Here is a 17,795-nt window from a genome sequence, read left to right on the forward strand (position 1 = left end):
ACCCACAGTTCAAATAAAAGTCAGAAACTGACAAAAATGTTTAATATTAGTTTTGAAGAAAAAGTGACCATACTCGCTTAGATGAGAAAATAACGACTAAGTGTGTTTAGTGAGCTCTCCTGCCAACCTGTCCGCCCACAGCTGTGGCTCTCCCCGGAGGCCCAAGCAGAGAGGCCTCTCCGCACGTGACAATGCAAACTCACTCGGGACACAATACACAATTGCCGTGGGAGCTGGCGTATGGAGGCTGCGCTCTGATCTGCGTTTGGCTGCCGCTCTCGGGCCATGGCACATATCAGCAGAACTGCAAGAGAAGGGAGTTTAAACCCCGATTAGAAAAACCTCACTGCCAAGGGGAGTTGCGGGTCATGTGTGTGCTGCCTAGAAGGCAGGGATCCAGGTGATGGTCTTGTTTCTGACGCTGGCAAGGGCTCGGGGGCTCTGCAGAGGCAGGGCTTGGCCCCTGGAGCAGGGGCAAACAGAGCTCCCGTTTGAATCTCTCAGCCGTGGCTCTTTGGCACTTGGTAGCGGTGCCGTTTCTGCTCACCATAGACTGGGAGATTTCTGCTCGCCCCCGAGCTCTGTGCGCGGTATAAAAGAGCGGTTTTAAAATCCCGACTGTCATCGCCACCATCTCTCAGGGGGCAGAGGGAGCACGGAAAGCACCGGGAAGCTGGTCATGGCAGAAGAGGGGACGTGAGGAGGGAGGCAGGGAATGCGAAAGTGAGACTTGACCCCAGCTGGTTTGCAGAGATGGGATGAACCCAGGAGCTCTTGCCTCTGTGCTGGGAGGAAAGATCACTTGCTAGAGCCAGTCAGCGTTTGGCAAGCACCTCTGAGGGCAGCAGCTAAGCATCTGCAGCATCGTGGGTGCAGCTACCCTAACACCCCTCAGTGCCAGTAATATCCTTGGTGCGCTACCTTCCAGCGATTCCCACACTCGTTGCACACGACGAAGGTGGTCATGGGCTCATCGGAGCTGCGGGTCTGCACCTGGGGGAGGACACGAGGGAAATGAGAGCCAGGCATCATCAGACATGGCCCCGTGGGGGCCACGGGGAGCTCCCTGTCCCTCTGGCCACCAGGCATTCGTGCTGTGGTCACATCGTCAGAAATCAATGAGAGACCGAGGCTTGGGAGGGCAAAAGGAGCTTCCCTGGAAAATGAGTCCGGTTGTTGTTTCACACACAGATACACACCTCTACGCACATCTTGTGACCCTTCTCCAGCCTGACACTACCAGGCTGACATGGTTTGGGGCAGATTTCCCTCCTCACCCCTCTCTGCTGCCCATTCCTTGTGGGTGACTCCGGAGGTGGCCATACCCACGGGCACTCCCTCCCTGTACTGTCCCCTGGGAAGCGATGCAGCCGGCGGCGAGAGGACAAAACCCTCGGCCCATCGAGCTCCACAGCAACACATAAAAAAGCACTCAAGCCATTCCCATTTACAGACCAGTCCTACATCCTGGCCTCACAGGAACACACTCTGGGTTACCAGGTTCTGCACATTTCCAGTCTGGTTTGTATTTGAGCCATTAAGGAACGCTGATATTTAACCCAGATGTGACTGCTGCCTCTGACTGGCTCTTGCCAGAAACACATACTTTGCTAAAAATCAGATTTTCATGGCATTTGAATACCACAAGGCAGATTTACACTGAAAATACCAGGACTCCCTGTGCAAGTTAGACAGCAGAACTATGTCAGGGGGTAATTATGGTGATCTACATGTGTAATTACCCAATATGCAAGAGTCACAGTATTTGCACGATGCAAATTAAGTGTGTTTTGCAAGCATGCTGGAAAGCTAAATTCTGTAATTCTCACCCAACATTACTGCCTGGTTTCGAACAATTTCATAATTGCCAGTTCATCTACTTGGAACTTACAACATCTCAGTCACCAAACAGCAATTTCACTGGAAAACTAATAAAAACACAGAAAACCTTCCGATACTTCTATTTAGAAGACACCGTTGTCACCTGCCCCAATTCCAGGCAGTCGGACTCCAGTCCACTCCAGGTGGAGACAGAGTCCCACGTGCTGCCGAGGCGAGCGACAGCCCGGGCAGCGCTTCCAGCTGCCTTACTGGGACGCGCTTGCAGAGCGAGGCTTCCCGCCTGAGCCAGCCCGCGGGATGCAAGGCGGCTGCTGAGCCAAAGGAAAACCCCCAGCCAGCCGCCTGGCTCGCAGCTGCATTTGCACGTCACGTCCAAGCGTACGAAGGCGTTTCACTCCACACTTGCACACACAGTTTGTGCGTGCCCACTCAGTAGCAATCGCGTGGCTGTTGGTGCATTTTTGGGTATCTGCACATTCTAAAACACTGACTCACAGCAAAGGCACATTTATCTCCAGATGCCTGGCGCAAACATGGGAAATAAAAAGCACTGGTAATGTGCAAGGCTTCCAGCAGCTGTCCATCGAAGAGAAAAATCCCCTCTGCCTGCTCACATCACTGCTTTGTTATTCCTTATGTTTCACCTGTTTCATGCTGTTTGATTTTAAATAAGTTGGGATTTGACCAGCCACAGCTTATCTACATTCTTAATTTGCAATTTTAATACCATCAACATGCCTGCCTCGGTTTCTGCAGTCTCTCTGCTCTACACTACCCACTCCTTTCTTGTCTGAATCTCCAGATTCCCAGCACCTGCTTTCAACGTGCAGCTCTCCCGACCTGCACAGCAAGCAGCACGGCTGTACTTCTGAAAGCTTCCTTGGTGCCACATAACCCCTGCTCTTGTACAAATGAGCCAAAAAAAAAAGTTACACAAGCTCCAAGGAAACGTGTGCAAAATCCTTGTGCAAAAGCTGCACATTTTAGAGAGCCTCAAGTGTACAAAAAGGTTCTCTCCACCAGTGGCAAGATTTGTGCCGTGCTGCAGGGCCTGTCAGAGAGCAGTAAGAGCTCGTGACCGTGACGGACCATGTCCCATGCAGAGGTCACCGGTGTGGAGGCCGTAGGAGCAGGAAGACCAACCTGGGTGTAGGTGCAGTTCTTCTTCTTGCATTTCCCACAGGTGAAGAGGTCAGTCTGCGTCCCTCCTGTCTTGGCCATCTGATGCTCCCGGATTGCTTCTTTTGTCATGGCTTTCCTGATCTCTTTCAGCTCGTTGCTGGCCATTTCCTTTCGAAAAAAAGCAATAAAAATCACATCTGTCCAGTTTTACCACCACACCCACTACAGCAGAAAGAGTCAACAGGACAGGGTAGCCTAACAGATGAGTATTAAGACAGAAAGCCTTTCATTCCCGGTTTCTGGTTCATACCTAGGCCCCTGTGATGATCTGAAGGCCCAGCAGACTACTCTCCACATTGCAAACCCCTTCGCTAGCTCGCTCCCCATGTGCTCTGGCAGCGGCTGCTGAGAAATCAGCAACGCTGGCAGCAGACCAGCCCTTTGCTTCAAGCTAAACCACAAGACACATCCCCTGTAAGAAGCAAACCCTGCTCCTCGGGCGTCCTCACCTCCGAGGTCATCACTGCAATCTGCTCGGGGGTAATTGCCCCACACAGCACATTCTTTTTCAGCTCAGGATTTTTGGAGTCCTTCAGATTCGAGATGCGGCTCCTCACTCGGTTTTTGTATTTCATGTCAGTGTTCTTGACATCTTGGTATATGCGTACATGGCAGTCAAGGAGTCTGCAATCAACCCAGAGGCCTCCAAGCACTTTCTATACCACTCGTGAATAGCAGGCGGTGTTACTCCCTGCCAGGACAGAGATGAGGGTGCTGGGACCCAACAGCAGTGTCTGCTCTGGGAGGTTAATGCTGGATTTGAGAGCAGGCTTATACAATCCCAGAGTTCAGGCTTTCAGTTCTGGCTTTTTCACTGTGCCAGAAGTAATCTTTATTTTTGGTTATGCTCAGGTTCTTCAACCTGCTCTTTCTCTCAGCAAGGTAGCCACAAAACCCTCCACTAAGAGCCCAGCTGCACCTCCTACCCCACAGCCCCCAACCCAAACTCCTGGTTTATCTCAAATCAACATGCAACTTGATCCTCACGGCTCCATCCTTCCCATTCCTTGTGTCTCTATCAGCACACTCTCCTCACCAGGGAGGCACAGGGGAGTTGCATGTATTTGGAAGCAGAGCCGAGAGCAGGAAATAGCATTTTTATGGGAAGGACAAACTGGGAATTACGGTCCATTATGGTGCGAACAGGAAGGAAATAACCGTGTCCATCACACCAGCAAGGGGTCTGCCCTGAGCTCTACCACCACACTGGTGGTTCCTTAGTGACCCAGGACTCAACCAAGCAGAGCTGGAACCAGACGCAGAGCCCTGACAAGCAGAGCTGCAGCAGAACATTTATGTAAAGACAGACTGTCCCATTTTTCCTCTGAGCACATTAATTTCACGGCCTGAGGCATGCAGGCCCTTGAGGAAGCCCCGTACTGTAAGGATATATTCTTCAATCTGGGCTGCTATGTGCTCACAGTCAGCGCCAATGGCAACGTAGTCATCTGTAAGACAAGAGAAACACGAGGTCCATGACTTCCAACCAGGCAAGGGGGCCCCAGGCTCAGTATTTCTGAGATACAAATCTAGATAATTTGCTATTTTGATTTACATGCTCCTTCCATCAAACAGCATCTTGGTCTTCGCTCTAGCTACCCTTTGGCCCTTTTGAAGAGGGCAATGATGAAAACAGACCAATCCAGCCAGTCTATGTCCTCGCCTCTCTAGGAGATGGACCGCACTAGACAAAGCTAACAAGAACCTGGCCCCCAAAAGATCCAGTATATTCTTGGAATAGTTAAAATCAAACATACACAGGCAGGAATTGAGTCTCAGATACCAACGTCAGTGAGAAGTAGCTCTACTCAGACCAACAATCTGGCAGGGCCCAAAAGCATGCAGCATCGGAGTCAAGCCTTCATTGCTCTTCTCAGCTCAGGACCCTGCCTGCCCCTCCCCTCCTCTTTCACGCACTTCTTGCCAATTAAACAGCATCGTACAGAGTGCAATAACTGCTATGAGTTTGGACACTGGGTATGGTAACCAACGCCATAAAGCGGGGAAGAGGGATGAGCTTAGCAAAAGACTTGAGGGGACCATTTCCCAAACTTCATGTGGAAAGGGTTTTTCTAAGTTACACAAAGTATTTGATGCAGCATATATATAAACACATGCACGCGTACAAGAAGGCTAGAAATAAAGACTTTGTGAACTTCTCCATCTGCCATCTACATTCCTTGGCTCCAAATTAATAAAACTCTGCAGTGCTTAGATCCCAATTTGCTAAAGGGATCTGCAATTTGGATGCAAGCACATGTTCAGCTTGAGGTGTTTAAAATCTGACTTTTGGAGATGCTGAGCACCTGCAGTTGACTCATTTCAGATGGCACAGCCTGAGTGCAAAAGAGACCTATTCCACCCCAGATCCACAGAGGACCGCGGTATTTAAGGGGCTCTGCTTTGCATGGGCAGGGGAGTCTAAGAGCAGATGGCGACTGGCATAAGCACCATTACCAACAAATTCCATGTATTGAGTTACAGCTTCATTTTGTGCCCCAAGGGTCAGCAGAGATGACAGCTTCACTTTACAGCAATCAGACAAAACTGAGACCTAGAAAGGGAAGCAAATACCTGCACACCTGAAGATGAAACTTCTGGCCAGACCACCCCAGGCTGCAGAGCAGCAGACCCCATGTTCTTCGCAGCCGTTGCCTGACACATCACCCTGCCTCTGGTTCAAACCAGGTTTATAGACACTTTATAGCAAGTGTATAAACACTGCAATGCCAGCCAGTCTGGCAAAGGGGTGACCAGCGGCTAGACCAAGGCAATGGCAATAATCCATTGACAAGGCTGCTCCAGAAGAGCGTATCTAAGAGGAGCTGGCGCTGACCTCCATGCAGAGGTCTGTCAGAATGCACCAGGAGCTGTGAAGCACTTCAGGCAATGCAGGGTTTCCCCCAGCACTTACCATCAGCCTGTAGAGCTGTTGTCAGCATTTCTCTGCATTTGTTGCGGACAGCATCGCAGGTGACGGGTGCCGGAGGGAAGGTGGTGATTTTAGGGGTGGTCGGAGTCTTCGGAGGCTCCTGCCTTTTGTTGGAGCTAAAAGAGAAACTTCACCTGTCAGAATGTCTCAGTTCGGGTCACTGAGAGCAGAGAAGGGATCAGCAGGTATGTGGCCAAGCATCCTGTTAATCATAATACAAAACCAGTCAGAGGAAAACAGTGCAAAGACATGTCCCCATCAGCATATAGCGCAATACAGGAACCAACACCATCAACCCCGATACGAGCTCTCCTGTGGAGTCTGCTGGCTGTAAATGGAGGGTTTAATCCACAAAGCAGGCCTGCCAACCGACTTCTGTTATTGAACACAACTGCTGCACCACCAGCCATCACGTGAAAATGTTACGAAGCCGTCGGACACCATCAGTAACTCAAATATACTCAGGACTTGCCAAGACCATCAGCACTCTCTCAGTCTGGTAGTGCAGTGCGCAGATGCACAGTACTTTATTCCTCTCCCACTTCACAGGACGCAAAGTCCGTAACTGCTCTCAGCGGAAAAGGAGCAGAAGGCACCAGTAAGGTTAATCTCAGCAGGTGCTGGAGCTGGCTCCTCATCTCACATCCTTTACTACCAAGATGTCAACAGCAGGAAAGAGAACAGCTAAACAAAAAAGAGAAAAGCGCTTTAGCTCTCTGTAGCCAGCAAGGAGTGCAGCACGCTGCCTTCTGGGGCAGAAATCCAGCACTAGCCTCTCCAGAAGAAGGAGCTGGCATGCTAAGGAAAAGAAAGAAAATGGCTCCTTCAGCTCTGATATTAAAAAAACAAAGTGTAACACATAAAAGGATCTTCCTTTTTCCTGTAATCTGGACAAGATTCTTCGATTACTCATCTCACAGATGAGCACCCCTACACAACCACACACGGTTTGCACAGGTGCCAGGCTGGCACAGGACTAATACTGCTTCACTCACAAAAATCACTTCATTTCTACCTGCAAGCAATCATGGGCACAAGCAAGGGAATGCAAACACCTCCCTCCTGTGGCTGCCTCAGGTCATCGGCCAGGGGAGCTGGCTGGAGGGACTGAAGGCACAGAATCACCGCCCGGACCCGCCTGCACCATCCCTGCACGATGTGGGCAGGCAGAATCACTGCACAGGCATCACTGCACAGGCATCACTGCACAGGCATCACTGCACAGGCATCACTGCACAGGCTGGGCTTGCACGCACCACCGTGAGGTCTGCGTGCCGGAGAAGTAACTTCACTGAGCAGTTCAGCTGGGTGTACAACCACAGCATTGAGACATCTTGCCCATAAAGCCCAACATCTGCGTGTAGAGTTAGTTAGCCCTGCAAATACTCCTGGTAAAAGATTTGGGCTATTATGATTCCCAGATGATTTTATAGAGCTTCCCTCCCACCCCCTTAAACCTAGGCAGCAGAACAGCAAATTTTTCAGCAAAGATTGCTCTGACTTTGGTGTTTGGGCCACTAAATGCACTGTATTTATGGCCAATGCCTGGTAACATTAATGCAGTAAGAGACGGGGGGGGGGGGGGGGCGGGGGGAAGAGAAACCCTGATATTTCACCCATGCCATACTGGCAACATCTCCTTGAAGATCCAAGTGGCTTGACAATTGCTGCTAAGCTGGGTCACTACTGCCAGTTCTTTGCTACCAAAAATAAATCTGTTACGAACAGGCACTTCCACTACACTGTCCTGGAAGGGATTAGTCAGCCCACAGCAAAGCAGCGCTAAGCTGGAAACCTTCGGAATCTGCTGCCGCACAAACTGAGCCAGACAACTTCAGGGACTTGTCCTGGGAGACCCTGCTGCTGCTAAGTTCAAATCCAGTCTGGCTCTGCAGTGCCTCAAAGCCTGTAGATCATCGTTAGGGCTACTGGATTTGTGCAGTTCAAAACCTCGCCAGGCCCTTTTAAGAAGCATCCACCAGCGCACCTTCGGCAAATTGTTCAGCTCAAACCATAGCAGGAGATTAATTTCTTGCTCAGATGAAGTAGATGTACTCTGTGAGGAAGATTATATTGGGAGCTTAATGTGTTTCCCTTTGACCAGTAGCTGAATAAAAACACTTTTACCAGCTAGTTTTACTGGTCAGCACTGCGAGAGGCTATTAAGGAAGAGATTTGTGTCCAAACAGCTCAAAACGTTCAATAGGATTTACACTGCACATATTACAAAAAAAAGAGACAACTTAGCTTGCAAATAATCAATTAGATTATGATCTTCTCCCATCTGGGATTTACAAATCGCCATCAGGTACTTTTCTGCTTAAGCAGCTATGCACAGATCACAGGCAGCATGCATGGGGGTGTATATAGCAAAGCATACACAACTCGGGAATAACTCATCTAAAAGTCACAGCTGATCATGTTGCATAAAACAGTTTGGAAAAAAGGAGACTTCCCAAAGGACAAAGGCAAAAAGCCTAGAAAACATACCTACAATAAAAGACTGAAGGAATTGGAGTGGTTTCGGGCAGGGAAGACTTAGAGGAGACAAGTCCTGAAATACCGGAAAACTGGTTACAAAGGAGGACAGCAGGAAAAATCCTCCATACTTGCTAAAGACAAAAGCATGAAGAAACGGTCGTAGCAAGACAGGTTTTGATTGAGAGTAAGTTTCGAATTGTAAAGGTGAGTTATGAATTAGAAGATACTGCCAAGGGCAGCTGTGGAAATGCCTTACCCTGAGGGTTTTTAGGATTGTTCAAGAGCAGCTTAGAGAAAGGCCTGTCGGGGACCGCCTGGGCAGAGGTTGTGCTGTCCTGGGACGGGGTGGCAGGAGAAGCTTTCCTGAGAGCTCTTCTAGCTTTAACTTTTGTCTCGTTTTGCAAGCAGCAGTGATGCTAAGGACTCCTAGAGCAAAACACTGCGTGTGAACTCTCACCACTGACCTTCACCCCATTCAATACTTAAAGTCAGGCCTTTAATGTTCGCACAGGCAATACTTGATTTTCAGGAAGGTTCTATCTGCAAATGCTATCGTCTTAAATATTTAGATGTTTATTCCCTGGAGGTGGAAAAAAGCCAGACAAGATGCATGGTTATCCCACTTCTGTTAGCTGATGAGTAAAGACATATTCGCCTACATGCACATACATGTCATACATGCCCTGAGATGACAACTGATCACTCACACATTAGATGAAACAGACTTCTCAGCCATTCCAAAGACTGCACAGAAAGTTCTTTATTAAGCTTTAGAAGTTAGTTTATAATCTGAATAGTTGGGAAATAGACCTCAAACACACCTAGGAGACTTATTTCAGGAAATCATTGTGGTTCACACTGTTCCTGTTAAACAGGAGAAAGAACTTGTAAATCTATCCAGGCAACAAAAGTTTATACATAAAAAAGGCTATGCTGGAACTAAACGGTAACAAAGCAACAGCTAGGGACTGCAAGCAGAACTCAGGGCTGCACTGGAAGAAAATCCCACAGAAGAGCTGAACGCAGGCCACAGATCCAAAACCTCCTAATAAAGGCAGTTTAGAGAATCCTGGAAAAGAAAAAGCTCATGCTGCCAGAGATAGAGAAACATTAGACATAGCCCATTAAAATGTACTACACTGATGGTCTAAAATACTACAGCACAACAGAATATGCTTTGGATTACAGTAATGCAGCATATAACTTCACAGGTGCCAGCTCCACACTGGCTGGCTCGGAGCCTTCAGGTCTCGCTCTCTAGTCGCTACAGAGGGATTTCTACATCTGTGCTCCAGAAAGCAAGACAAGTTTCAGGCCAAGAGCTATTCAAGTATTTCTCCCTGACAGAAGAGGAAGGCCCAGCCAAAATCTATCAGACTAAGTGGCTGAAATATCTGAATACAAGCTGATCTCTTTGGTGTCTTGATAGCAGCCTCATCTGAACCAGCTATCGCACACTGAGCAACTAGTCAGACTCCCTTCATCACAGCCTGTGCTTCAAAGAACAAAGACTCTTCACTGCTAATAAATCTTTTTTGTGCCAAGGCAGATTAGTAGTATATTTTGCAGCACTGGAGAATAAGCATTTCTGTCTCTAAAGAGAGCCTGGCTCAACAAACTGACACCAGGATCTAGCCACTTCTGCCTGCCTATGCTAAGCTAATCCATTTGCTTCTGTTTATCCCGCATAACCAAGGGGATGCTTTGCCATTCAGAAGATGGAAGAAAAAAAAAAAAAAGAAAGCAAGCAAGCATCAAGGGAAAAAAAAAAACCTGCAGTAGGTGCAGCACATCCTCAAGGCACAGGGGAGGGTTAGAAGCACAAGCCAGAAAGCTCCACTCCACGTACCCCATGGTAACTGTCCGAAAAAGCACGGAGACAGTGAGGTTTTGCCTCTCTACCTACAGCCAGGATCCTATTCCAAGTGAAATTACTACAAGCCTCAGCCTCCAAGCCAGATGTCCTAGCAGGCCCATTCATTTTGCTCACCAAGTGCCTACCGCCACTGTGCCCAGGGAATGCCTCACGCTCCTTTCCCTCCAGGCTCCGCATTCCCAAGGTCAATTTGCCCGAGGTTAAATCAGAAGCTTCCCTTTCTTTGAACGGCAATGCTAGTTCCTGGCTCAGCAATGCTAGTTCCCGGCTCGAGCAGTACCAGCCAAGTCAGTAATGCTTGCCTTCTCCTTTCCCCATCAGGAACAGCCAACAAGTCCTTCCATGCAGGCTTCTGCCCTTGCCCTGGAGGGAAATCTGCCTCCCTTTACCAGTAAGGGCATGCATAAAGGCTCTTACTGTGACTCAGTTCCTACCCTCATCAGCCCTACAACAGATCCTTCCTGTGTCCACACCCTGGGGAAGGCAGGACCAGTCTGCACTTTGGAGTAGGAGGATCATGAAGAGAAGGTATTTGCATCACAAGGCCAGTGATACTGCTCAGACCAACTCTCTCAGCTTACAAAGCAACCCCTTCTCCGCTACTGCTGACTGCTCTTTGGCCTCCAACCCTCATCTCCTCTCAATGGGACAAAAGGAAACAGCAACTGGGAGACTCCGTCCTACTGCTCTTACCCACATACCGCTGTCACACACCAGACTGCTGCTGGATGTGTCAAACACACGGATCTAGAGATCACTATGAGACTCAATTCTGGCTGTGAAGTCTCCCCAGTACTTTCATTGCAATACTCAGCAAATCCTTTTTCACATTTTATGCAAGTGAGATAACCAAAGATGCAAGTCAAAGTCATGTAGCTCAGCATCAGCAACCTTCTCCACCAGCAGCTCTGTGTAGAGCTGCAAAGGCTCACACCAAAGCGTCCAGCCTTGAGACATCTGAGCAAAAAAGGAAAAGCAAAGGGTAGAGCGACAAGAAAGTGACCAACAGCGACAGGCTGCAAACGTGGAAGGGCCTGCAAACCAGTAGGACTACAGCCTTAATACTCTAAATCTTCTGGCAAGCTTGGGAAATTGGCTAAATCACTTGGGGCTCAAACCTATGAAGCACACACCCTCCTGGGATCTGAGGCCAACAGAAGTCTCTCGCCTCTGAAACAAAGCTTTAAATCGCATTTGCCCCCTCCCCTTTGATCGCTGCCTCCACTCAAGGCCTTGGAAAGCACGGTCACAGCCAGCGGAAACGGGATGCAACATCCGAGGCATGGCAAGGAGCAAGCACGCAGCAGACCTGCCAGGTGGGTGGACTTCAGCCTAGAGTGAAAAGAGGACTTCTGCTGGGACTTGTCGAGAAGAGGAGAAAGAAATGGAAGTTTTACTGTAGTGATGTATGAATCAACCCCATCCATCACTTGAAATTGCAAAGGCCAAAAATAATCTTCATTCTAAGGAGTTCAAAGTTAGAAATAAGCAAAAATATATAAAAACGCAACACACAAGAACAGAGAAATGTCTTACTAGTAGAAAAATCAACACCTAACCAAGAGTAGAAAAACATGAAATAAGATGTTAATAAAACCAAAAAACTCACTAAAGCCACTGTATTTGTAGATGTTTATTTCTGTGTTCCAATTTATTAAAAACACCACACAGATCATCTCTGAAGAAATCTAGACTCTTGGCGTTTCTGACCAGGAATTTGACTATGCAAAATTCCCAGCTCAGACACTTAAAAATAAAAATTAATGTAAGGCATCATAAAAAAAATTCAAATTCTGTAACAGCATCATCTTTGCTAAAGGGAAACATTACCTTTGGTCTCTTGAGTTACCAGTCTCCTTCGAAGAAGATGTTGGCAAGGACAGGCTTTTCTTTTTCTCCTCACTTTTTTCCTCAGAAGCATCTATATTCAAAAGAAGAGAAATGGATGCTAAAGGGTTCAGAACTGGCCTTCACGCTACAACCCTGCATGCACTAATCAATGCCTTAACACTACACAGTGTTGGCCTAAGGCAAGTTATTATTCTCCAAAAAGAATCAGAAGAAAGAACGCCTTTATGGCCTTCCTCGCTTTCCAACAGACCTTTTGCTTGCCTCTAAGTAGAAACTAATTCAAACAAAAGCTTTCCTCACCAAACTAAAGAGCAATCGCCTTCCCTGCCTAGCAGATAAGCTTCCTCACAAGACATGCCTCATCACAAAAGTTTCTTTCAGGGACACCCTGGCTGCTGAGTACAGATTAGATCAAGTTCTCTAAAGCTCCAGTAAAAGCATTTCCAGCCAACACCACCTGAAGGACCAGTACAGGCTAGTCCTTCTGGGAATATAACTTCTAGTGTTTCCCGAGTGCTGTGGAAAGCCAAGAGCACAACCCTGGAGAGGACTTTCATTACATTACAGAACAAATTTGACCCAGAGGTAAACTGTCTCAGCCTAGCCAATACACATCAGCCCTAACGTGGAAGTGACAGTCCCAGCCAGGACAGGAAAACAGGGCTGCGAACACCCGTTTAGCCTATCAAGAAATGGGGAGCCCTGGGGTGCAGACTAGAGCCAGCTGCACGTTTTGCTTTGCCTCAAACACCACGTCCCTCTCGTTCTTTTTACACACAGCTGCCCAAAAGGTCCGTTTGAAAAATAAGGAGTGTTTGAATTTCACATTGCGGTGCTTTGCCACAAGCAGAGAGTGGGAGACACGTGGTCTTGCTAGCAGGACACAGAGCTGCCCTTCCAATCCCAGTGCTGCAGACGCCTCATTCTTTTATCCCAAAGGTAAATATGGTTTTAGTGCTTGTAATCCCTCCATCTGTAATTTTGACATTAGCCTGTGCTACATCAGCATCAAGATTTCTCAGACAGAATTACGAGCTTCTGCTTATCAGCATCCATCACCATGAAAGGCTCCCCAGCAGGAAACAGCCCATGTGAATTTGTCTACAAGGTGTTAAACTACGGTCCTTCTCCAACTCATCACCCAAAACGCATTCCAGCATTTCTCTTTACAAGCCGTTGCACAAGGTTGACAGCACACGCTGTATTAATGCCACAGAGCACACAAGTGGGGGCGGAGGGTTCAGAGTGCAGATATTGTTTCTACAAATAATGCTGCTTATTAGTATCCGGACAGGTACACATTAAGAACAGCGCTGAAGCTTTCAATGCTCTTTCAAGGATGAGCTAGCTAAACAGGAGCTAAATCTAGAGGAATGCACGGTAGGAGACAAAACTTGAAAGACAGTGGGTGCAATTGTAAAGGCCAATTTGCTAGAATATTCTATTCAGATCAATAGATAAGCTCTCCTGAGAAACCCAGCCTCCCACTGAAGCCAGCTCCTTCACAAGTTGAATGTGACAGGAACATGCCGATTTTCTTACCTAGAAGTTTTTTCCAAGATTTGATGAGGGATTTGGCAAGCGATATCACTTCTTCATCTGTGCTCTGCTTTCTCAGTGCATTTACTGACATCCCAATGCGGGTGGACTGCAAGTGAACATTCAAATGAATCATTCAAGAACGGATTCGTTACTTGTTACTAACTGAAATCAGAAATAAGCACGACAAAGTCAAAGCAATGACCAAGATATGAAGCACCCAAGGACTTGCAGAGTGATTATCCCCTTACAACTTTGGAAGAGCAAGATGACACTCTCCAGCTTACTCAAACAGCTCAGAAGCTAGACATCCAACTGCCCACAAATACCCTCCCTGCACACCTATTAGTGACACTCAAGCTTAGAGCGGAAAAATCCAAGATGCATATCTTAATCTCTGAACTGTAATTCTGTTCACACCTCCCCAGTGTCCTGAATATCACCATTACAAAGACTTAAATAACTTCTCCCATGACTGCCCTTTGTGCTTGCTACTTTAACCTGGTCTTTCCTCTCTTTGAAGCCTAAGAAAGGATTTGAGCAGTTACCCACATTTGCCTCATCAGCTGTGCACAAGTTTCAGGCAGCATGTGGTGGCCCAGAGCTATTTAATTCCCAGTCCAAAACCCAGGCCCAGTACTATTTTCTGGATTTAATGTTTATTTTGAAGCTTTGAGTGAGGCAAGAAGTAAGAGGAAATCTATTAACTTTATTTAAACAATATTTTGAACTCATCCAGATGCAGACTTCAGCTTTTTACCCTAACTCTGCATCTCACCTGCAGTAAGTCCAAAGTCATAGGCATACTTTTCAGTTCTTTCAGTAAATCCATTGCACCATCCTGGAGAGGAAAAGAGAAACAGAATGAGTGCCTCAGCTTTTAGCAAAGAAATGCGGCAGCTTGGGAATAAATTCAGAAAGTTGAAAGGGAAAAGCACCAACAAGCCTTCCCTAAAACATCAGCAAGATTACTGCTGGGATTGCTGTTCCGGCCAGGCAGTAAATCCTACAGTCTGGAGGCACCCGAAATATTGGAATGGGCAAAACAGAAGAGCACTGGAGCACTACAGATTTTTGCTGGTGTATGGCAGAATTGCAGCATTAGCTTATTAGCCTTACCTGGCAACCTTAACATTATTAACACCTGAAAAATACACTCCAAATCACAACTGTCCCCTCAGCACACCACTTGGCTTGCAGGAGCAATCCTACTATCAAACTCACTATTTTGGGGGCCCTGATTAATGATATTAGCTCACAAGAACAATTTAGCATAGCTACAAGAACTTCAGTCACCCACCTAAAGCTCAGAATCACTGTCCAGAGCCAGAGCTAAATGTATACTCTTTCTACAGCATGAAAATTAACGTAGCTTTTTCCTAGTTTTCGTATTAATACCCTACCCTGCTCTGTACAAGAGCTGATACCAGGAGCAAAGCCATCAAGCAGTGAAGCTGAAGAGCTGGTCACTTGAAACTCATTATATGAAGTTTCCTAGCATCAGCTCTGCATCCCAGAACCCAGATCCAGAAAAAAAAAATCTGACTAGGCAATCTGTAGATACCTAAAATTCGTAGTCACTCAGAGAAACAGCAGGGACAGAAACACTCGTCTCCCTTCAGCAGCACTCAGCAGATCACAGCCTGGAGTATGCCTGTCTCCGTTCTGCTGGCTCTTTCCTCCCATCCCCCTTCTATCAAACAAGGCCTTCTACTGTTCACATTTAACAGCTCATTTAAAACACCAACCACTCCAAGCCCACTTGCGGCACAAGACCTACAGAGCCTTCGATTGTAGAGAAGCAAAGCAGCCTGCACTGACAGACCCTGTCCTCGCATCCCGTCCTCCCGATGCAGAAGGGCCGTTTCCGAGGCACTGGAGGAAGCAATCCAGCTGCCAGTGCCACCCTGCAGAACAGATGCTGAGAAAGCCAAATCAAAGCGGAGTCAAAGCTTTCAGCATGCACACAAGAAACTCACACCAGCATAAACCACACATTACCATATCCGGAACGAGCGCCTTCCCACTCGGGCAGTTTCACACCTTTCCGTTCCTCCAACAGCCAAACAGACTGCATTAAATCCAGCCCTTAACATAGAAAATGACCGGGTGATTCCTGTCTCCGTTACCAGGAATGGAGCCACTTGGCACAATGGCAGTAAATGGGGATCCATGCAAAAACTAGAGCAACAAACAGGTACTCCAGGCAACCATCCTGCAGGAAGAGTTCGCAAATTAGCCGATGTACAATAAACATGCTACAGTTCAGGACCATATAAAATGCCAACCAAGAGGAAACATTGCATGCCGCTCATTTAAGAAGCTGCCTCTTTCTCAATGAAGCTTGGAAGCAAATTCTGCAAAGTTGCTCCTTTCCTATTTGAACAATGGCATTGAAAATCTGCCATCAACGGGAACAGACACGACAGGCTGCGGTTGAGCCCAAACACACTTTCCTGGGTTGTTACAACAGCTACACCAGTGCCAGCACTCACCCCTATCTGCAGCTGGCAGAGCTGGTCCAGCATCCAAAAGTTCAGGCAGCAACAGCACCCAGCATCCCCTCACCCAAATACCGCATTCCCCTAACCCCTTCCCCTCCTCACCCATCACCTCCCACCCCCCACAGCCCTCCCCAGCCCCAAAAGCCCTCTCCCCCACCCCAAACACAGACGGGCAGCCTACCTCCATCACAAACCCTTGTCACCCAGCCTGCTGCCTTGGCGCTTGCGTGACGCTGTTTGTACTGCTACGAGCCCCAGCAGACGCGTCCCGTTAGGCAGGGAAATACTCACTGCTGTCCCCCCCAGACAGTCACACCCTGCGAGACCCCCGGTGGGCAGACAGCAGCAAGGCCAGCCCTCCAGGCTCCAAAGGCCACGCGAGAATTAGCAGAAGCACTTCTTGCATGGGATGGGGATGCAGGAGGCAAATACAGAAGCACTGGGGTTTTCCTTGCGGGCACGACAGAGCCCCAGGCCAGCGCTGGGGGGCACGCACAGGGATCCCCCTTCCCCAGGGCTCCCCACAGGACAGGGGACGAGGGCTGAGGATGCTCCCCGGGGGGGAACACCCCAGTGGGCAGCACAGGGTGAGCCCCAGGGTGCTGAGCTGTGGGACTGGGGGTGCTTGAGGCCTGGGGTGGGGAGGAGGGGGTCCCACAGCACCATGGGGGGGACATGGAGCCGCCCCCCCCCCCCAATAACAGGCAGCGGGATGGAGCAGGGTGGATCCCACAGCACTGCAACAGATGGGGAACGGAGAGGGAGAGCACCCCGCTGCAGCCAGGGCCGGGGAGGGAACCCCGCCGTGACGGGGGGGTCTGCACCGCCACCATGACGGCGGGGGGCTGCACAGGGAGGGAGGCCCCCAAAATGGGGCCGGGGAAGGGGGAGGCCCCCTCACAACGGGCACGGAGGGAGAAGCAGGGGGTCCCACAGCACGGCAGCGAGGAGGGGGACCCCGCTGAGAGGGAGGCCCCGGCTGCCAGACCAGAAACCGGGGACGGCGGGGAGGCTCCCTCACCCCAACCGGGCTGCGGGGTGCCCGGCCGCCGCCACTCACCGCGCTCTTCTTGGCCACCATCTTGTCCAGCCGCCTGGCGATGCGTACGATCTCCTCCTCCCCGCCCATCGCGCCGCTCCCCGCGGCTGCCGGGGCCGGGGGCTGGCGGCGGCGGCGGTTGCCCGGTGCCCACCACAGCCCCCGGTACCGCAGTCCGGGCGGGCGGCGCGCGGGGCACGATGGGACTCGCAGTTCTCCAGGCGCCCGCCCGCCTCTTTCCCGGCTCTCGCCGGGACTACAACTCCCAGCGTGCCCCGCGCCCGCCCTGCCCCGCCGCGGGGCACTGTGGGGGCTGTAGTCCATCCTCGCAGCAGCCGCAGGCCGCCGCCCTGACGGGCCGGCAACGGAGCGCGGAGGGGGAGCCCCGCGGTCGGTCGCTCCCCTGGTCTCCCCCGCGGTGCCGTTTCGGGGTCTCCCCGAGCCAGCAGAGACTACACGCGTGTCCCAATGCGTTGTCGTGGGCCACCGGCAGCTGAGCCAGGGCCGCTGCCTGCCTCTCAGCCTGGCACAGCATCCCCCAGGCAGAGG

General features: G+C 49.5%; 1 protein-coding gene across 5 annotated transcripts; it reads right to left on the reverse strand.

The window, feature by feature from the left end:
• Positions 1–8: 8 nt before the first annotated feature.
• On the reverse strand, positions 9–17,481 carry TCEA2 (transcription elongation factor A2). 5 transcript variants are annotated; one of them, XM_087749899.1, is made up of 10 exons: positions 17,268–17,472; positions 14,482–14,544; positions 13,707–13,812; positions 12,144–12,234; positions 5,939–6,072; positions 4,416–4,472; positions 3,474–3,628; positions 2,986–3,132; positions 922–993; positions 9–304 (listed from the first exon to the last, which is right to left on the reverse strand). In XM_087749899.1, the coding sequence occupies exons 1-10, from the start codon at positions 17,334–17,336 to the stop codon at positions 296–298; spliced, it is 903 nt and encodes a 300-aa protein (XP_087606025.1). In that variant the 5' UTR covers positions 17,337–17,472; the 3' UTR covers positions 9–295. The 5 variants fall into 5 exon arrangements, with proteins under 5 accessions (XP_087606025.1, XP_087606026.1, XP_087606028.1 ...); XM_087749900.1 differs by lacking the exon at positions 9–304 and adding an exon at positions 15,705–15,918 and having other exon boundaries at positions 314–993; positions 17,268–17,407; XM_087749902.1 differs by lacking the exon at positions 9–304 and adding an exon at positions 15,705–15,791 and having other exon boundaries at positions 314–993; positions 17,268–17,316.
• Positions 17,482–17,795: the final 314 nt, after the last annotated feature.

The sequence above is a fragment of the Nipponia nippon genome, unplaced genomic scaffold (genome assembly GCF_047370975.1).
Source record: "Nipponia nippon isolate SJK-2023a ecotype South Korea unplaced genomic scaffold, ASM4737097v1 scaffold_13, whole genome shotgun sequence".
Taxonomy (NCBI): domain Eukaryota; kingdom Metazoa; phylum Chordata; class Aves; order Pelecaniformes; family Threskiornithidae; genus Nipponia; species Nipponia nippon.